Source organism: Symsagittifera roscoffensis, chromosome 4 (genome assembly GCF_963678635.1).
Source record: "Symsagittifera roscoffensis chromosome 4, txSymRosc1.1, whole genome shotgun sequence".
Classification (NCBI taxonomy): Eukaryota; Metazoa; Xenacoelomorpha; order Acoela; family Convolutidae; genus Symsagittifera; species Symsagittifera roscoffensis.
Genome location: NC_087065.1, coordinates 9,551,179 through 9,573,416, shown reverse-complemented (window position 1 = coordinate 9,573,416; position 22,238 = coordinate 9,551,179). Strand labels below are relative to the sequence as shown.

The 22,238-nt window shown below is 34.7% G+C and overlaps 1 protein-coding gene across 10 annotated transcripts in view; it reads right to left on the bottom strand.

Annotated features, from left to right (window-relative positions):
• Positions 1 to 16,614, bottom strand: part of LOC134844429 (dysferlin-like) — a 64,903-nt gene extending 48,289 nt beyond the window's left edge. For 8 of the 10 annotated variants that reach the window (XM_063861102.1, XM_063861099.1, XM_063861107.1 and 5 more), the window contains exons 1-5: positions 16,271 to 16,614; positions 9,383 to 9,637; positions 4,789 to 4,803; positions 3,075 to 3,130; positions 2,667 to 2,755 (exon numbers count right to left, since the gene is read on the bottom strand). In XM_063861102.1, coding sequence (XP_063717172.1) covers positions 2,667 to 2,755; positions 3,075 to 3,130; positions 4,789 to 4,803; positions 9,383 to 9,488 — 266 coding nt within the window. In that variant the 5' untranslated portion in view covers positions 9,489 to 9,637; positions 16,271 to 16,614. Of the gene's footprint in view, positions 1 to 2,666; positions 2,756 to 3,074; positions 3,131 to 4,788; positions 4,804 to 9,382; positions 9,638 to 10,738; positions 11,013 to 16,270 lie in introns of those variants that run through there. The other 2 variants (XM_063861100.1, XM_063861104.1) reach the window with 2 other exon arrangements.
• Between the last annotated feature and the right edge of the window lie 5,624 nt (positions 16,615 to 22,238).

Below are 22,238 nucleotides of genomic sequence, written 5' to 3'. Positions count from 1 at the left end.
AATTTCGTAAAGTCTGCTGATTCCTTTGAAATGAACTTGTGGGAGTATGGCTCAACAGCAGAAAGAACTATTATTGTCCCGACTTTCGAAACGAAAGTAACGGAATATATTTGCACGGGTTGGTTTATTTCTGAAGACAAACTTCGACTTAAGAAGCAATTTTGGACACATTTGAAAAAAAAATTCGAAACGTATAGTTGTTTTGAGCTCAAATTTGAAAAAATATTTCACCCATGATCATTTAATGTAAAGTCATGGGGTTTTGATGAGTGCCATTTTGACCAATTTGGGACAGTTATTGCGCGATATTTTTCGCGCTGTTAACGCGTGAGCGGAGATTTAATCCGTCATAGAAACCGTTCCAAATTGGTTGAAAAAAGCTTAATTGCCATAATTGATTTGTTACAAGGAGCGAAATATAAATATTTTGTAGTTTATATGGCGTGTGGGGGGACGTTTAGTATTTTTTGTTACATTTTTTCATGTTATTACTGCTCCATAGACCTTAAAATGCAGTCAAAACATTCAGGGCTTCACACTGGTACGCGCAGTCTTGTTCATGTCATGATTAGATTTATTTAAGGCCTTCTACGCTTAACAATTTTTTGAAATAATCAATCCTCAGCTAGATAATTTTTAAGGGTAAAAAAATGCAGTCGTGTCACAGAGCCGAGTACCCGCATAGCCAAAAAATTGCTCTGTGATAGCCGAAAATAAAACTCGTTCATTTTAGGCCGGAAAAAAAATCTTGATAGCCGATGTGAACTAGGCTGAAAAAAGAAGTTAACATTAGTTGAAATAGATTTATTATTAATATTGGAAAAATTGTACATTTAAAAAAAAACGGAATTTTTTGGACTCTTATTTGAGGATCATTCAAATCAATTCGTTCAAATAATTGATCTGATTCTGTATCAAAAAGAATTCGAGAATCAATAATTTCTTCGACAAAATTTGTCTAATTATCCGTAAATAGTTTTGCTAAATTATAGAGAAGACAATATATCCGCCCAATCAGTTTAAGATCAACCACGTATTCAAAACCATTTCCATTATGGTTTACTGTCTAAATGAACTATTTTGTTTAACGGGTTGATCACTCTGCTAGTTTAGAGGAAAAATAGTTCATATGGGAAAGTTGATTTTTTGATAAACTGCTCAAAACTTATTTTTATTAATGATCTCCAAAATAGACCATAAAATTCAAATTTGGTAAGTTAAAAAAACTTCCAGCAAATTGAAGTCTGAATTTCCAATGCAGACAGAAGCTCATATAAAGATATGGTAATTTTGGGTCATCTAATTATATCGTAATTACTGACAATACAATCCTCTTTTACGAAAACATTTCCTGCAACCATACTGCTAGGGACAAAAAAGATCACAATTTGATTATTTTATCTTGTTTGGCGCACAAAAAACTACAAATAGCTTTTCAACTAAATTTTTAGTTTTTTGATTTAATTTTTTTATGTTAGATTACTCCGTAGACCATAAAAAGCAGACGGAACATTCAGGGCTTCGCCCTGATACCAGTTGTCTTGTTTACTTTATGAGCCAATACATTTGCAGCCTTCTGGGCCTAACGAAGTTCTTAATTAATCAAATCTAAGCTTACTAATTTTTGAGTTTAAAAAAATGGGGGTGTGTCACATAGCCGAATACCCGGCTAGCCAAAAAAATTAATCTCGGTAGACGAAAGCAAAAATTGTTCACGGTCAGACGGAAAGTAAAATTGCTCCTGGATAGCTGAAAAATATTTTTCGTTCCCGGATAGCCGATTTCAACAAGGCTGAGAATAGAAGTTAAAACTAATTATATTTCAAATAGATTTATGATTTTTTCGTACTTTTTTTGAGGATTGCCGGTATCAATTAGTTCAGTTCGTTGATCCAATTCTATATGAAAAAGAACTCGAGAACCATTAGATTCTTTGACAAAATTTGTCTAATTATCCGTAAATAGTTTTGCTAAATTGTAGAGAAGACAAAATATCCGCCCAATCAGTTTAAGATCAACCATTTATCTAAAAGCATTTCAATTATGACTTACTGCTCAAATGAACTGCTTTGTTTAAATGGTTGATCACTTGCCTAGTTTAGGGGAAAAGAAAGTTCAAATGGGCCACTTGGTCTTTTCTGATAAATGGCCAAAAACTGAAGTTTTTAATGATCTCAAAATTAGATCATAATGCTCGAAACTGATAGGTTAAAAATATTTCCCGCAAATTGTTTGAATTTTCAGTTCAAAGAGAAGCTCATATAATCATTTGGTAATTTTGGGTCATATAATTATATTGCACTTATTGACAAAACACTTCTTGATTAAACAAACAATTCCTGCCGATTTAAAAATTATTGAGACAAATGATCAGAATTGGATTATTTTGTCTTGTTTGGCGCAAAAAAATCAGAAGAATTTTTTCAATTAAGTATTTTAGGTGGAAAAATTTTTTTAAACCAAAAAACGAGAAAATAGTTGTGTGCAAACTATAGAAAAAAAACCGATTTAAAGTTTGTTGGGGTACAAGAAAAATCTCACTTTCATGAAATTTGCAAAGCAATTGACTCGGCAATAGGTAATTTTTTGTTCTGATCGATTGTTGTTTTGCGTCGATCCGATTTTAGATATTATCCAATGCAAGTATTATGGTCTGCAAAACTGACCTGTCGGATCCTAGTCTCTCGTAGTCCTTGATTACGGCCTCCAACACATCTCCCGCCAACAGAGCAGCTCCTAGCTCTATCTCGTGCGACTAAACACCTCTTATCAATATATAATTGATTCACCATATTTGTATATCGGCTCGAATTATTAGACAGTTTCCAGCAATAGAGTGTTTAAGGGGGTATTATGGGGGCTGCACCAAAAAAGCGCCCAACAAAAATTATTTGGTCATAAATCAAAATAAATACCCTTGCAAGCTATCCAAAACAAAACTATCAGTAAGGGCGAAAACCAATTAATAAGACAATCACCAATATTCTAAAGGTATGGTAGTTTTAATTGAAAAAATAAAGTAGGACCAGGAAACTTTAGGGGTATCGGGTCTTGGAAAGGGAAAGAGGACTGACCTCGTTCCATTCTGGGTTGTTGTTGCTGTCAATGTGTTCACTCTTCACAGATTTGGCTGAAAAGAAACCACGAAGTTGAACAAATTGTTTGCGCACGCGGAACTTCTTAAGCAGATTTTCTACTGCGCTGCCTCGTTATATGCATTCTAAGAGGTGTGGAAGGACTCGAAGCCGTTAAAAAAACAGTTTTTTAACTCTTGCAAACACATTTTACTCAATTTTAACTTACATGAAATGCTTTTTCAGTACATGAAGCTTGCTTTGACACCGTGAAAAAATGAAAATTTCCAGAGTGTCTTTTTACTTCTGGAGTTTCGAAAAAATGAGGGTCGACATTCTGATTAGTTTTTCACTCCCCCTTCCCCTTGCTCTGAGTGCCCACTGTGCGGCGTGAGGCGGCAATTCGTAACATGCGACAATTCGTAACAAGTGACTGTTCGTAACAGTAGACTAAAGGGGGAACATTGATTCACGAGCAGTATTCTTCTCGTGCCGAATGCAAGCCCAGCGGACTACTTGACAATGCGTTGCTACGAGTTGTCGCTTGCTACAAACTGTCGCATGTTACGAACTGTCGTCTGTTACGAATTGTCGCCATATCCCCGCCCTCGATGTCTCACGTTTGGGAAGACTTCATTTTAGCTTGAATGGTTCAAACAGCAGTTTTGTTAGTACAAAACAAATCATTGACACACAATAGATCAATTTCTGCCTTTTCATGAAATATTCCGAGTAATAGATGTAGGTTAAGAGCAAAAGCCAGATATTTTTTACTGGAATAAGTTGAAGCCAGACACACTTAAGTTAATAAAATCTTCACTCCAAAAAGTTGAGGTAAAATTATCTTAAATGACTTAAAGGTCAGTGGTAGTTCATGTAAATTATACCTTAAAAGTGCTTTTAGTAAATCTTATTCTGAAAAAAAATAAAAATAACCAAAGTAGGCTTGGGTAAATTTCGGTAACGTTTTGAAGGTGACTTTTTAATTGCTGATTTTTTCGAAAGCAATGAAGAGTAGAATGATGTGGATAAAAATGCAAGGGAGCTACCTTGAATTTTTATCCACATCATTCTACTCTTCATTGCTTTCAAAAAAATCAGCAATTAAAAAGTCACCTTCAAAATGTTACCGAAATTCACCCGAACTTACTTTGGTTACTTTTATTTTTTTCACAAGTTTTAGGCCAAAATTGAGGTGAGTCAAAATATTATAGTTATGTTGGCCTGAGCTAAGATTAGGGTAAGCACTTTTTGCCTCAACTCTTCTGATAACTTGAGGTACTTACTAAGGTAAGTGTAGCTCAACTTTTTTTTTAGAGTGAATACTTGAAATATTCAGAATTAGTTATCACACGTCTGTTCATTTAAGTGTTCACTTTCATTTGAAAAAAAAAGAAGAGAAACAGTACAAGGTACAATAGACACACCCCCCCCCCCCCCCGATGTTGCCAACCCTAGAATTGCAGAAATTCCCCCGTAAATTAATTTCATTTAAAATGTGCATTTCAAACAAACACACCAATGAAAAAGATTTTTGCAGGTTTATGAGGCATTGGATTTTTGTATGCTATTAATTACCTAAATTATTAATTTAAATCAATTTGGGGGGGGGGGGTGGATTTTGTGCAGCTGATCCGAAAAACAAACTAACAAATCAATTCAATTAATAAACATTAGTTTCGGAAATAATAATGAAACAAAGTAATAAACCTACATGTCGAACGACCAGCTGAAATTACTCTGTGATTGATGTATGGTTTTACAAATATGGGATATCGAAACTTATCAAAGCTGTGTGTCAGTTACCCCCACCACCCCCCACTCCTCAATTCTGGTTGCCAAATTTCTGGTTGTCAAATTTGTGAAAAAGGTCCGCAAACTTTTCAAAATTTTTCGAAAAACCGCACCCCCCCGCCCCTAGAAAATTTATAGCGCAGTCATCAGAAGTACTTCATAGACTTCAAAGGGCAGTCGGTACATTCATGGCTTCGTTCTGATGCAAACAACCTTGTTTGAATGGCTCGAAAAACATTAATAACTTTTGCAATAATTTTCCTGTTTGGCTTTTTTTGCTTCTATTGGGTTATGCTAGTCCTGTCAGGTTGTTTTAAATTGCTCAATTAGCTACACAACTACAAAAATTTAGCATAAATGCTCATATGAAAGCGAAACCTTGAAGGGTCGGGCTACCCTTTGCAGTGTCTCATATAAATTTTAGCTAAAAGTTAAGGTTTTTAACTTTTTTTCAAAAAAACCTGTTCCACACATCTTCTCAAATACAAAGAGGATCTTTAGCGCTGATTAATGGAAACTTACAGCAATAACCTGGCCAGCACAATGCAATTTGGAATGATTTTAGCCAGATTAATTTGCCCCAAAAGGAAAATTGGATTTCAAATAGATTTCTGATATGGTTTCTGATAGAATCCTACTGAACTATTTCAGTCGGATTAATTTGGCGATAGAAAAACGAAATCTCCAAGCAAATTATGATCTCAAATAGGTCAAATTGCCAATTTTAAAACCCACATTTTTTTCAAACCACGTTAACATTCAAATCACAAAAAAACAATCGCAGTTTGAATATCTTGCCAGTTTAGATCTCAGCCATCAAGTCTTTTCAGTTGGTACAAAAAATTCCAGGAAAAATTGTTAGTCAGAAACCAAATTATGTCTGAAAAACTTAGAGTAAAAACAGAAATCAAGGTATTAACTACAGTAGTATTCAGAATCAAACTCATCGCATAACCATCTGAAAACTATACTGCGAATGGTTAGCATGCGCCACAATTGGTTTTAAAATTTGCTGTTCTTTAAGTTAGTTAATCGGCAATTACACAAAATTTAACAAAAAATACCTTCTCCCAATTTCGCCAAAACTAGACCCAGGCTTTCCAACAATACAAATCATTAAATTTCAAATGTTCAAGGGCAAACATCCGATATGACGAACATTCGTTATGTCAAATAATCAAAGTTATATAATACTTGCGAACAAGTGCGAACAAGTGAAAAACGTAACTTTTTTGCGCAATCAAAAAAAGCGGAGCTAATTAAAATCTAGCGAGTTTTCGTTTTTGTTGCAATAAAGTATGGAAAGGCGTAGTATTAAACCAAAATTCACTTAATCGTAACTTGAAACTGGTCATCGCAGTATATTAATCCATGAGACTCACTTACAAGGCGCATTAATTTTTCGGTCGTTCCTTCAAGCATACCATAAAGATACTAATGACTAAAATTATTTAGCCCCAAAGCAAAACAAGACTGCTCGTATCAGGGCGAAGCCCTGAATGTTCTGACTGCCCATTAAGCTTTATGGAGCAGTAATAACATTAAAAAATTAAAAGTAATAGAACAAAATTAAACTTTTTTTTTCTAAAATTCGAAATTTTTTATGAAAATCATCCCCCACACGCCATATAAAGTACAAAAGGATATATTTCGCTACTTGTAACAAATCAATTATGGCAAATGAGCTTCGTTAAACCAATTTGGAACGATTTCTAAGACGGATTAACTCTCCGCTTACGCGTTATTAGCCCGAAATATATCGCGCGTTAATTGTCCCAAATTGGCCAAAATGGCAATCTTCAAACCCCCATAACTTTACGAAAAATAATCACAGGTGAAATATCTTTTCAAATTTGAGCTCAAGACAACAATACCTTTCGAATGATATAAAAAAATTCCGCCAAAAATGGCTAGTTAAACAGTCGAAGTTTGTCTGAAGAAAAAAAACCCACCCCGAGCACAAATATTCCGTTACTTTCGTATCGAAAATCGGAACAATAAAATTAAATTGAAAGTCTCAAAATGAAAAAAAATTGTTTGTTTCGCAGCGGCGCCCTGTTCCGAATTAACTTAAGTTTTCAGTATAATTAACAATGGTTGTAAAATCATGATGAGACTGCTCGTATCACGGCGAGGCCCTAATGACCTTCATGTTCTAAATAGACCATAACGTATTGTATTTGACAACAAATGATAATTTCCTCAAAATTGTTTTACACAGAGACAAAGTTGCACTTCGCACACACAATCAAAATCATAACCGATAACGCTACTGGGAAAAACTGAATGAGTCTACAAAACTTCTTAAGTGGCGCACGCCAATTTTGAGTCTACATAATTGCTAAGGAACGCAAGCTAATTTTGACACACAAGCAGTACCAGTCATTTTGAAAAAAAAACAAGTAACATACCTCAATTCATAGAGCGAACGCATTTTGACTAGTATACGACAAAAATCATTAAAAGTATCCGACCCTGCCCAGGTTCGAACCCTCTTATTTTGAGGCGGTTCTCCTTCCCTACCTCTACGCTACAGATCCGTGATACCTTGAAGCTAAACTATCTTTAGCATTGGCTGTTCTTAGTATCTGGTTATTGATCAAAATGAGCACTTCCAAAATGAACACAATTTGTCGCAACAAAATTTGCGACTTAAATTGGAAAAACTACACGAGCTTTGCATGTGTAATAATGGATTCCCAAATAACGCATAAATTAGACTGGAGTTAAAATCTTCCCAACATTTTTTTACCAAAATTTATTTTGGGGCAAAAAAGCTCAGCATTGGGTGAGAATTCCAGCATTGAACCATGATAACGTCCTCCCCTTTAAATCAATCTAGCGGGGAGGATGTTAACTTGGTCCAAAGTTTAAGTTCGATTCTTGAGGCTTTTTGTGTGCTCTAGTTTTTCTGCCGACTATTAGCGTTATAAAAACCAGAAAAGGCGGAACAAAAATTCAGTATTTTTGACGAAATTTGACTGATGACTGTGATCCAAAGCACACAAAAAGCCCCAAAAACGAACTTAAACTTTGGACCAAGTTAACATCCTTCCAGCTAGATTGATCTTCCCCGCGTTCCGAAATAAAGGTTGGTAGAAATATTTTAGTTTGGCTCTAGTTAGAGGGAAGTATGGGTGCGTACCCACAGAGCCGAACTCCCGAATAAACAAAGAATCTGAAATATTCCTGCTGATTTAATTAGCAAAAAAAAACAAAAAATAACTAAAAAAAGCAATTTTGTCACAAAAATTGGAGTACTTTTCTTTCGAACGATTAAAATATCCTGTTTTTCAAAACTAAGCTTACAAAAACTCCAATTATCTATAGTTTGAGCCACATTTTGTTGGCAATATGCTTTCATGTCGACGAACGTGAGCAAAATTTATTCACCTAAAATGGTAATTTTGATGCCGGATCTTCACTTCCGTTCAACCGTAAAACCGTGTAAATAACAGTATAAAAAAATTAACTAACACAAAAACGACGTGTTTTGACCTTTAAATTGACCTTTAAATAGCAACAAGACAAAATATGACTGAAAAGACAATTTCGTCACGAAATTTGTAGTAGTTTTTTTTCGAACGACTAAAATATCCTATATTTCAAAACTAAGCTAACAAAATTTCCAATCAACTATAGTTAGAGCCAGTTTTTGCTGGCATTATGCTTTTAGGTTAACGAACGTGAGCAAAATTTATTAACCTTAAAATGAAAACTTTGATGTCTGAACTCCAATTCCCTTCAACCGTAAAACCGTGTAAAGAAACGTATTAAGAACTAATTAGCATATAACCGCCGTGTTTTGACCGTTTAAATGGCTCAAGGTCACTAATAATGCCAACAATTTGGCGTTAACTATGAAAATATTTATTTTGTGTAATACTATTCTTTCAGAGATCTAGATTGCAAAATTTTTTCCTCTATCTTATAACCAAAAAAAATTGCATGTAGTTCTTAAACAGGGGCACAACAGCGGTTCGCCGTGATGAACTGTACAGTTCTTGTGTTGGTCCTTTCCCCCGTGGATAAATGGTCTTAATAATCTTATCACAAATTTTTTTTCGGCTATCTGATAACAACGCTTTTTAGCCTTTTGTGCATTTTTTTACCTGCCGGTAACATTTTTTCCGGCTATCCGATAACAAAGTTGTTTTTAGCTATCCAGGAACTTTAAACTTTTTCGGCTATCCAGTAAATAACCAAATAACAGTAGTTTTAAAGAAGGGTCTTGAGAGGGACGCGGGGAGCACGTGCCAAAAGTTTTTGTTCAAAATCGTACTTGGTTTGCTTTTGTCGCCATAAATTTTGTCGAAAATTAAATTTGAGTAGCGTTCAAGGATAGCTCAAATTTAGTCGATCCAACCGAACAAGGAAAAAAGGTCGATCAATACTTTGTATTTCTATGAACCGTAATATACTAAAAATACTTTTCTTTAGGCCATTTTGATAATTTATTTGTGGGGAGGAGGGACAAAACCGGGAAAATGTTTCGCTGAGTGTGTTTTGCTTACATTTGAAAGTGAGTTTGACGTATGGATCGGAGGAGTCTCTCTTTTTTTCCACATTGGGCAAATTGGTCGCCTTGGCCACCTGTATCGTCAACTTCAAGTCCGCCATCTCGGCTCACGCTTTCACTCGCCACTCACGAGTTATCTCTAGTTAATAAGTTATAACAAGAACTTGGTTATTGAAAACTCGTTTGCTATCATGAATGAACTCCAGATATGATGTTTAAACCGCTTCCTTCTGTTTATAATGTCTTTCTTCTGAAACAGAATAGCAACACCTTAGATTAAAAAAACTGCGATAAAAATAAGGTTTGACTTAAGCTAAAATATTACTTCAACAAACTATTTTTGTAACAAATTGTAGTACAAATATCCAGGGGCGGATCTACGATTTTCTCGAGGGGGCGGATTTTCAAAAAATTTTCGAACATTTTTCGACCTTTTTATTTAGGTCGACCAAACTGATTTTCCGAGCTCTCCCAAATCATTAAAAAGTCCGTTTGGCCAAAATTTCTGCGCCGCTGGCAATTTTAAAAAAAAAACAGGCCAAAAAACAGGCGTTTTTAGGCAATTTTTGGACAATTTTGAACAAGAAATCGCGTTTTTCCGACGCGCGCTCCCCCTCAAAGTTAGTGTATATTGGCGCTCAAGGCGCCGTAAGAAAATTTTTAGGGTCCATCACCAAAAATGGATATTTCAAATTAGTACAAAGGGGGGACCCTATGGGTCGGCAGGGGATCGAATTCCTGGGGGGAGGGGGGGGGAGGCAGATCCGCCCACAGCCTCCCTAAATCTGCCCCTGCAAATACCATTATTGATTTTACGTATCCCAGTTATGCAATAGTCACGCACAAGCAAACCACCGCCCGCGGAATTTTTGCTGACCAATGACGTGATCTGTGCGTGTGTGTGTGTGTGGGTGGCGTGTGTGTGTGTGTGTTGGGGGGGGGGGGGGGAGGGTGGGTTCGATAAACTTCTTAACTGCAACTGCCTACTCAAAAATCTAACCGCCAAAACATTTCAGAAGGGTCTCCCCCTTAAATCAATATATAACGAAACCCTTTTTTGACCGACAAATATGTCTTGAAATTTTTTGATTGGCGCCAATCTAAATACAAACCATATTTATCGAGGCAGAGTGAAACGCCAAAAATGCTACTTTTTTAACCAAAATATTAGAAAAATAACGTCATAGATTGCGACCACATTTCAGAATAACAGAAAACTTTTTATAAAATGGGTGCATTAGCGTTTTAGAACAGCTCTGAATTTTGAATATAAAAAAAATGGCAAAATTTGGAAAATATTATCGAAAATTGGCCCTTTCTCTCGTAAAAATCTTTGATCCCTTGCTCTTACCTTCTTTTATTTCACTTCAAGACCATAATCAACGCAGTAAAAGAATAATTTGCGAATTTAAAACAAAATTAATGAAAAAGTCAGATCTAATATTCTTCGAGTTCTTATTGTTTATCTTCAGCAAATCTAGACATTTGTCATCATGGAAGAACAATCAAATCAGGTCGCAAACAAATTTTGTTCAGCTTTGAAATAGAACCGAATATTTGAAAGGAACAAGTTAAGACCGAACTGGCAAGAACGCGTTTTGCTATACCGAAGGTTAACTTGGCGTCGAATGTTTAAGACTTTACCATCACAAATCATCGTGTTATTGTTCCACAAAAGACGGCATGTTTGAAGCGACTTTAAAACAATAAGCGAAACTTCAGTTCAGGCAAAAACAGAATTTGAAAACTATAAGTATACCAATTTTAGAAAATAGTAACAATAAATAAAAACTGGATTTATATTTTCGAAGCGATAGAATATAAATAGTTTGTTTTCCAGAAAAAAAAGTAGATAAATTGATCAGAAAAAACTAAGTATACTTGAAATTTTCATAATATGGTTAAATCAACGGTGTCTTGAAAAACTGAATTCCAGGAGATTTTACGTAGATCGATCCAAGAAATAAAAATCTACACAGAAACTATCATGTTTTTTTTTCACATCGTTAACATTTTTCAAAACATTTAAAAAGATTGCGTGGCAGAAAAAGAGACAGGCATGAACTAATGATAAGTTTTAATGGATTGAAATTTCTCATATGGATTGGCAAAATTGAAAAGGTCGAATTTTGTAGCTGAATGTATTTTTTGCTCTAAAAATGCAAATATAGAAAGCAAATACTTTCTTATCTGCGATGTAACTTATGTGTATCTCATACTATCCTCTGTGGTCTCTGTGCTGAAATTCTTTGTTTATGTTCATACCATTCTTACCATCAGTTCGCCAGAAAAAAAAGGAAAATCTTTAGAAGATCCAGCATTGAATTTCAAGCTTGGATGGCGACAACTGTTAAAGAATATGTATGATGATGACGTTTGAACTTGGAAAAAATGGTATTACCAACACTCTACTTGAATGACACAAGTTTGCTCACATGGTTATGAAATGAGATCAAAGAGCCAGGGAGAGAAAGAGAGCGAGAGAGGCGGAGAAAAATAAACGGTCACTTCGGGGGTGGCGTGATACATAGCCGAGTTACTCAGAAAGCCGAGTGCTCAGAGGAGTACCCCTAGCCAAAATAAAATTTGTTAACCGGATAGCCAAAAATTGACCGCAAATTAGCACAAAAAGGAAACTAGGATCAACATCCTCCTCCCTGGTAGACCAAGATCTTCCCCACCATTTATATCACGTTAAATTTGCTAAGCGCTGCATGTAAAAAGCCCGATTCTGATTGGGTGAAAACTCGAACTTGGAGCCAAGTTGATATGCTATCCCCCCAAGACGGTTTGGTTAACTAGCTTACCAATTTAAAGTCAAATTTTAAAAACGCCGGAAACCATTCCTGTATGCCTGGTACGAGTGGTATCGTCCGCGTGAGTTATTGTTGGCTTATTTAGTTCAAGATTTACGCAAAGTTTTGATGATCCGAGACGAAAGAGTTACTGGTGGTTTATTTAGTTCAAGACTTACGCAAAGCTTCAAGACTTTTGGCTATCCGAGACGAAAATAACTGTTCGGCTATCTGATGATTCGGATATTTGAGTAATCTCCAAGAAGAGATATCCAGCTGAGACAGACGGACAGCCAGATGCTGCAACGACCAACGACCACACTCTCAAAGATGGTGCAATCTTTCAAGATCTTTGCAACCAAATTAATATTAATGAATTAAAAAAAAAACGAAGGAAAATTGTCTCTAGAACCATAAGTAAAAGTTCATAGATATCAGACGTTGAAATCTAATCAGCGATATGCAAGAAATCAAGACAAAAAGAAGTTAAGCGGAAATAGGCAGCATGCTCGTTTGGATACGGTAGTTTTACAAAATTGAGGCCACGATAATGCAAAAACAGTTGAAAGCCAGAAATTGCTCGAAGGTATAGGGCGCAGACAAATGTTCCAACAGGGAAGCCAAGAGAAATTGGAACTTTTTGCTACCCAAATTGCTTGTTATGGAATTAAATTTCAAATTGCGGTGACCATGCAAAGCTGGCTGAAGGAAAGATTGCATATAATCAGTTGTGAAATAAAGTCAGCTTAAAAAAACCATAGCCACCAATCAGTGGCATGCGCAGAACTTTTTTTAGGGGAATGTTTTTTCGAAAAACTCCAACGATTTGTCGACCTTTTTATTGGGTCAATCAATTTGAATTTCCGAGCTCTCCGAAAACACCAAAAAGACCCTATTTTGTCATAAGTTGAGAGGAATTTAAAAAAATGACCAAAAATGTAGTTAGAGCGCTCCCCCCTCAAGTTTTGTTATTTTGGTGCCTTTAGAATACTAATGAGGTTGGCCTGCCAAAAAAGGAGGTCGTAAAAATGTACCACAGTTTGACTGCTCGTACCCTTTGGAAAAAATTGGCAACCAGAATTCACTTCAATATTGAGTGGGAGTGAGCGGTCACTATCCAACCCTCTCTCTTATCCCCTTCATCACGCTACTGTCACCATTAAAAGATGATCTACGGGTCTTTTTAGCTATTTTCCCCCTCTTACAAAAAGAAGGGGGGAGATTCGTTACTAGGTACGAAATTCACATAAGCTTAATCATTGAATTATTTTTTGTTATGGGTGGCAATTCGTTACTTCGTACTCTACGGGAATAACAAATAAAGAGATCCGGATCTACTTAGCAATTACCCCCTCCTTTCAAGAAATATAAATTGAACACTCTATTGCTAAACTACTGCTTTTTTATAGGAGTAGATACCCTAAGGGTAAGTACATCCCTTTTAAGATCTGGGGTCTCTTTAAATACCACCTCTATGGTATCTAACCAAATGCCACCCCTATTTAGAAATAATTCAGTGGTAAAGCATATGTGATTTTTATGAATCTCCCCCCTGAACAAAAAAGTGATAGATAGTAGAGAAATTCAAAATTGGGTCTTTCATTTATACCCCACTAAATAATAGAAAATAAGTTTAAAAAAATTTTTTAGAACAAAATTGGAATAATAGTACTAGGAAATGCAACATTTTAAATTGGGACTGATAAAAAAAAACATTTTACCCTATTTTGCCCCAAAATTGCTCTCTTCTCTCTTTTTGATCGTTTTCTGCATCTAGTTTTTATAAATAAGATGCCAAGTGCAATTTTAAAAGTCATTTACAGAGCTTTTTGCATTTTCTAGCTTTATTTTACGCTGTGTATATCAGCCGCGCATTATACACTAAAATCAATTTATTTGCGGAAAAAAACTTTTTAATCTTTATTAATCTATAATTCATTAGCTAGAGGGAAATAACCAAAAAGACCCCCTAAAATTGTTACTTAGATTATGACTTGCCTTCATTCAAAATTTTCCATTTCACACCCGAATCTGGCTAAATGAATTTGAGATTTTCCGGAAGCGTGACTGCTCGTACAAAAGCGAAGCTTTAAATAACTTGACTGCCTTTTAATTTGCCTTAAAACTTGTTCAAAAAACCTTAATAATTTTTGAAAGAACTCTTGAAAAACATTTCCACCCCACAAGCAAAACCAAAATCTTCAAAAATAGTTATTTTGATTTTGGGTCGTCCATATTGGTCTAGAAAAAAGAAATCGTTTATTTGTTTTTTCCTATGAAGCAAGTCATATTATGGTTTCGACTTTCAAAAGTGACGAAATACACTACGCTTGTTTTTTTTTTAAAACGTTATGAGGGTTTCAACTTTGGACTAAATAATTTCGTTTCCTATTCACTAATTGGTCCAATGAATCCAGCTCAAACTTTATTCCAAGTAGAGTTGAGATAAGCTAGTGGCTCCAACTAAAGTGTAAAAATATGCAAAATATATCACGTTACGTTGGTTGGAGAATTTTTTTTCAAAAAAGCCAATTTTCAAAAATAGTTTTCCTTCATTCTATGGATTTTATGCACTGATCTAGATTTCAAGTTTGAAAGAGAGATTTTGAGGATTTAAATTTTCTTTCATCACAACACACTAAAAGAAAGTTTCTACAGAATATCGATCGTAAAGTTAACTTGATATCAAAATTTCAATTTTTAAACTAATTTAGTTACATAATAGAGATCGAAACAAAAAAAGTAGCGCTTGAATAAGTTTAAACAAGCTTGCGTGTTTTGCATCAAAAAGTTGACAATAGTGACCTTTTAAATCAACAATAGTTTTCAAACTTCTTTTTTTAGTGAGATTTTATCCATAAAATGTTGTTTTTCTTCTGAGTTATTCTATTTAACAATAAACAAAACACTTGTGCTCGATAAAAGTTTTTTCTCCCGACAAATTTTGATTTTTGAAAAGATTTTGCTGGATTCTTTATGCACTTCGAGACATATTAGTTTTCTGAGAACTACGTATAAACTATATTTGCTTGCAATCACTTCAGTTAAACTTATGGGGACTGAAACTTGCCAATTTTGCTAAATTGCAGAACAAAAGCATGCTTATTTTTATAAAAGTTTAACTAAAACGACCAGAACACAAGAAAGAAGCTCAAAAATCAGAGAAAAACTCTTTTTAATTTTTTTTCGCTTTTTCTTTGATTTGAGCACATTTTCGAACTTTTCACATACCCTGAAAATCCTCAAAAAATGGGGACTTTTTAACAACTCGCATTTGAGACTCATGAGCTGATTGTCAAAGTGTGTAGTACTAGTTCATTTGTTTGGGTCATAAACGCAGTTTTCTCTAATATTCCAAAAAATCATTAAAATGTTATCAAATTATCAAAGTAAACATTAATTTCAGTGCAGTAACTGCCTTCAAACACAGTGTACTGACAGCTTTTAAAAACAAAAAAAATAACCGGTTGCTGTGCAGCTAGCTAAATGTGCAGAATTCCGGTAGCTGTGATCTGGCCAAATAATTTTCAAAAATTGAAAAAAAAATTCTGTGCAAATTTTGGCGTCTAAATTTTCAGGTTTTTTAAAGAAAAGACACGCAGGGTTCCAAATTAAAATTTTGAAAATTTGCTCATTTTGAAAAGTTTGGTCTATGCAGGGGAATGATGTTAACTTGATTACGTCGGGTACGTCATTTAAACATAAAATTTCCTTTTTCAACTAATTCTCCATCTAAGCATGTCAAATAAAAATGCCAAAATGGGCGGATACAATTATTTTGGGAGCGTAAAATCTTGAAAAATCTCGGAAAATCTTGAAAAATATAAATTTTTAAACATATCGTTGGTTAAAGTTTTGTAATTTTAAAAATCTATATCAGACCCGTTAAAGGGCCAGCGGAACGCTCAAAGCTTCGCCACGATAGAAACAGGTTTTTTAAAATTGAGTTAGTAAATCTTCGTTAGTGTTTAACTAGTGCAATAAAGTTTTCGATGTACAGGGGATGGGGTTGGGGGGGGGGGGGGGGTGGTTATTGGTTAACTGGGAACCTTAAAGGGCTTGATAAATAGTATATATGTTTTTCTTACCTATTTTAGAGGATTGATTCTAACAGTAGGATTTGAGTAGGAAGTCGTCGGTCCACTTTGCGTCACCCGAGTCGACGACAAGCTAAAGTTTGCAAATTTGATCTGCTACTGATCAAACTCTAGATCTATGTTTTGAACCAATAACGGATCAAAACTCTCTCTTTTTCTCAATCTTTCTGTTTTCAACAACAAATAATCGTTCTGAGGTCTTAGACTGTTAACTATCTATATAGTTAACAAATGCAATGTAAGCTCGTGTTGACTTTAGCAAAGACGACAATGGTAAAGTTTTAAACTTGGTACGTTGGTACAATAGACGGTTTGAGTTGAATTGATTTTTGTGCTTAGTTAACCAAATACACCTTTTGTCAGATTTGCACAAGTTGAAGCGAATCAAAATACTCAACGAAGTAATACGCAACTTCTGATAATTAAAGTTTAGTCGTTAAACAAGTTTTTCTGTGGTTTAATGTGCACCTTTTACGATTGACACATGAAGTCATTGATACCAAAACGCAAAAAATTCAATCGTGAACGGCAGCAAAAAGAACTATGTAAAGAATTTAGCCAGCATTGGACAAAAACATTTGAGAAGTTGTTTATGAGCACAGGCTGAAATATAATTTTTTCAGATGAGAAGGGGTCGGGGTGAATAAGGATTCCAAAAAAATCGGGGTGAAGTTTCCTTTTTGCACCGGGACAAGGGTTATAAATAATTAACATGATCCGTTGAACGAGTTATGTAACAAATAGTCCTGAAAAAAAAAGTTTTTCAATTTCGTGTCGTTTGTTCTGCGTGATGTGATGAAAGGATTTGAATGAAAAAAAAGAGCATGGGCATATTCGACATTCATAGTGAAATTATCAGATTGAACAACAATTTTTGTATGAACGGCTAGTAAAACAAAAAAAAATTTTAAAAAAATGAAGTTTTCTATCAAGTTTTTTTGCAGTTTTCTTTTTTTTGAAATTTTTGCTTCCCAAAACGGCGCTAAGAAACTCAAAAAAAATTTTTCAGTTAGATATAAATAAGTTTTGATGGCTGAAATTGAAGTCTACTGTAAGCTATTGAAATAGGCTGCTCGCTCGCTTTATTCGCTCAAAACTAGACAAAAAATCAGAAACTTTAAGGTTTTTTTCAACTTTGCGAAAAAAATTAGCTTCTGTTTGATGTCTTTCAGATCGGGACAGAAATGGATTTACTATGATATACCGCTCAACACAATTCAATAATTTATTGTGGAAATAAAAAAAGAAAAAAACTAAAACATATCCGATAACAAAGATCCTGCCCGCTTTCAATGGTAGAAACAAAAACTAATCAAATCACATCTTTTATTTTTTTCCAAGTTAAATTCAACGTAGAGGATGATCATTGAATGTTATGTCTCTCTATGTTTTGCCTGGTCAAACAGTTCCAGCAAATATGCAAAAACTTCAAAAAAAGTTTAAAATACAGTTTTTAAATTAAACCAGAAAGAAAAAGGGAATATAATCGCTGCTACTGCCAATTTTCAAAATTCAAAATTTGTATCATTTTTTCATTAAACATTGAAATGAAAACGAATAACTTGGCTTATCACTGTTGGAATGTTAGCTGAAAAGTTTCAAGAGAAAAATTGAAACAAGTGATTTAAAACAGTTTTTTTTCTATTCATCCATGCAAGTGTACCGAAGCTCATTGGACTTCGAACAGACACAATAGAGGCCAATATTTACTTGAATATGAACTGAGAGTCCAATTTTCTAAGCTGAAATAACAATTCCACAATTTAAAACGTTCACCAATGCATTTATATCTGTAGCACTGAATGATAGACGACATAACATTCAAACTCCATTCTTCCTTCATCTTACGACACAAAACTTGTACAAATGGGATCAAAACTTTGTAAAGCAACAAAAATCATCAGAATATTTGTAAAATTTGTACTCTTGAGGTTGTTTACACTCAAATTACAAACTACTAAAATATCATACAGCTATCTACAGAAAATATTTACAAATCAGTACAAAACAATTTGAGAAAAAAAGGTTTAATAAATTGAATTAAAATGGTGCACATTATGTAAACTTTGGAAAATGTGTGAACCTCGTGAATCTTTTAGCCAGCATTGGACAAAAACAATTGAAAATGGAATCATTTTTTTCCGCTACCAAATCATAATACGAAAACACAATATACAAGGCATACTCAAGATTGCCAAACAGAGACAATGAGAAAAGAAATAACTTTGCCATAAAATTTACAACAACATGAGACCAGCCCAAACTTTACCCAATTAACCAACACAGCAAAATTTGAATTAACGATGAAACCATACCTTTGGGGTGGATCATCCATCACATCAAACAAATTACCACTGGTTTTTACAGGAACAGATCCTGAATACTCAGTTGATTTTAAATTAAATGCTGCTAGAGCGAAATTTTGCTTAAAGGTAAGTCCAGAAACAATTAACGCAACAAGTTATTAAATATGGATTTACGGATGTACAGCTCTAATGCAAACCACACACGACGTAGCAGCTCACAAAAATTCCACATTACCGATAGAAAAGAAAAAAATTGGAAACATTTCACACAAAATATTTCAAAAGATTTTGATTCAGAAGGAAACAAAAAGAATCAAAATTTTTTTATGCAATCAAAAAAAATCAAATAACACGCCGTAAGAATTAAACAAAATCCGGCGAATAAGGATTCCAAAAAAACTTTTTGTACCGGGACACAGGTTATAAGTAATTAACTTGATCCGTTGATTGAGTTATGTAACAAATAGTCCTGAAAAAAAATTCAAGTTCGTGTCGTCTGTTCTGCGTGATGTGATGAAAGGATCTGAATGAAAAAATAGAGCATGGGCATATTCGACAGTCATAGTGAAATAATCAGATTGAACAAAAATTTTTGTATGAACGGCTAGTAAAACAAAAAAAATTTTAAAAAAAAATGAAGTGTGGCAGAAAAAGAGACAGGCATGAATTAATGATAAGTTTTAATGGATTAAAATTTCTCATATGAAGTGGCAAAAATGAAAAGGTCGAATTTTTGTAGCTGAATGTAATTTTGCTCTAAAAATGCATTTAAAGAAAGCAAATACTTTCTTATCTGCGATGTAACTTATGTGTATCTCAAACTATCCTCTGTGGTCTCTGTGCTGAAATTCTTTGTTTATGTTCATACCATTCTTACCATCAGTTCGCCAGAAAATAAAGGGAAATCTTCAGAAGATCCGGCATTGAATTTCATGCTTGGATGGCGACAACTATTAAAGAATATGCATGATGATGACATTTGAACTTGGAAAAAATGGTATTACCAACACTCCACTTGAATGACACAAGTTTGCTCACATGGTTATGAAATGAGATCAAAGAGCCAGGGAGAGAAAGAGCGCGAGAGAGGCGGAGAAAAATAAACGGTCACTTCGGGGTTGGCGTGATACATAGCCGAATTACTCAGAAAGCCGAGTGCTCAGAGGAGTATCCCTAGCCAAAATAAAATTTGTTAACCGGATAGCGAAAAATTGACCGCAAATTAGCACAAAAAGGAAACTAGATTCAACATCCTCCTCCCTGATAGACCAAGATCTTCCACCCCAAGTTTGCACGAAGATCTTCCCCACCATTTATATCGCGCTGCATGTAAAAAACCCGATTCTGATTGGGCGAAAACTCGAACTTGGAGCCAAGTTGATATGCTATTCCCCCAAGATGGTTTGGATAACTAGCTTAACAATTTTAACTCAAATTTTCAAAAACGCCGGAAACCATTCCTGTATGCCTGGTACGAGTGGTATAGTCCGCGTGGTTTACTGTTGGCTTATTTAGTTCAAGATGTACGCAAAGTTTTGATTATCCGAGACAAAAGAGTTACTGGTGACTTATTTAGTTCAAGACTTACGCAAAGTTTCAAGACTTTTGGCTATCCGAGACGAAAATAATTGTTCGGCTGTCTAATGATTCGGATATTTGAGTAATCTCCAAGAAGAGATATCCAGCTGAGACAGACGGATAGCAGCCAGATGCTGCAACGACCAACGACGACACTCTCAAAGATGGTGCAATCTTTCAAGATCTTTGCAACCAATTTAATATTATTGAATTTAAAAAAAACGAAGGAAAATTGTCTCTAGAACCATAAGTAAAAATTTATAGATATCAGACGTTGAAATCTAATCAGCGATATACAAGAAATCAAGACAAAAAGAAGTTAAGCGGAAATGGGCAGCATGCTTGTTTGGATACGGTAGTTTTACAAAATTGAGGCCACGTTAATGCAAAAACAGTTGAAAGCCAGAAATTGTTTGAAGGTATAGGGCGCAGACATATGTTCCAACAGGGAATCCAAGAGAAATTGGAACTTTTTGCTACCCAAATTGTTTGTTATGGAATTAAATTTCAAATTGCGGTGACCATGCAAGGCTGGCTGAAGGAAAGACTGCATATAATCAGTTGTGAAATAAATTCAGCTTAAAAAAACCATAGCCACCAATCAGTGGCATGCGCAGAAATTTTTTTAGGGGAATGGTTTTTCGAAAAACTCCAACTAGTTGTCGACCTTTTTATTAGGTCAATCAATTTGAATTTCCGAGCTCTCCGAAACACCAAAAAAGGCCCTATTTTGTCATAAGTTGAGAGAATTTTAAAAAAACTACCAAAAATTTAGTTACAGCGCTCCCCCCTCAATTTTAGTTATTTTGGTGCCTTTAGAATAATAATGAGGTTGGCCTGCCAATTTGACTGCTCGTACCCTTTGGAAAAAATTGGCAACCAGAATTCACTTCAATATTCAGTAGGAGTGAGCGGTCACCCTCCAACGCTCTCTTTTATTCCCTTTATCACGCTACTGTCACCATTAAAAGATGATCTACGGATCTCTTTAACTATTTTCCCCCTCTTACAAAAAGAAGGGGGGAGATTCGTTACTAGGTACGAAATTCACATAAGCTTAATCATTGAAATATTTTTTGTTATGGGTGGCAATTTGTTACTTCGTACTCTAAGGGAATATCAAATAAAAAGATCCGGATCTACTTAGCAATTACCCTCTCCTTTCAAGAATTATAAATTGAACACTCTATTGCTAAATTACTGCTTTTTTATAGGAGAAGTAGATACCCTAAGGGTAAGTACATCCCTTTTAAGATCTGGGGTCTCTTTAAATACCACCTCTATGGTATCTAACCAAATGCCACCCCTATTTAGAAATAATTCAGTGGTAAAGCATATGTGAATTTTGTGAACCTCCCCCTGAACAAAAAAAGTGATAGATAGTAGAGAAATTCAAAATTGGGTCTTTCATTTATACCCCACTAAATAATAGAAAATAAGTTTAAAAAAATTTTTTAGAACAAAATTGGAATAATAGTACTAGGAAATGCAACATTTTAAATTGGGATTGATAAAGAAAAACATTTTACCCTATTTTGCCTCAAAATTGCTCTCTTCTCTCTTTTTGATCGTTTTCTGCATCTAATTTTTATAAATAAGATGCCAAGTGCAATTTTAAAAGTCATTTACAGAGCTTCTTGCATTTTCTAGCTTTATTTTACGCTTTTTATATCAGCCGCGCATTATACACTTAAATCAGTTTATTTGCGGAAAAAACTTTTTATTCTTTATTAATCTATAATTCATTAGCTAGAGGGAAATGACCAAAAAGGCCCCCTAAAATTGTTACTTAGATTATGACTTGCCTTCATTCAAAATTTTCCATTTCACACCCGAATCTGGCTAAATGAATTTGAGATTTTCTGGAAGTGTGACTGCTCATTCAAAAGCGAAGCTTTAATTAAATTGACTGCTTTTTAATTTGCCTTAAAATTTGTACAAAAAACCTTAATAATTTTTGAAAGAACTCTTGAAAAACATTTCCACCCCACAAGCAAAACCAAAATCTTCAAAAATTGTTATTTTGGTTTTGGGTCGTCCATATTGTTCTAGAAAAAAAATCGTATATTTGTTTT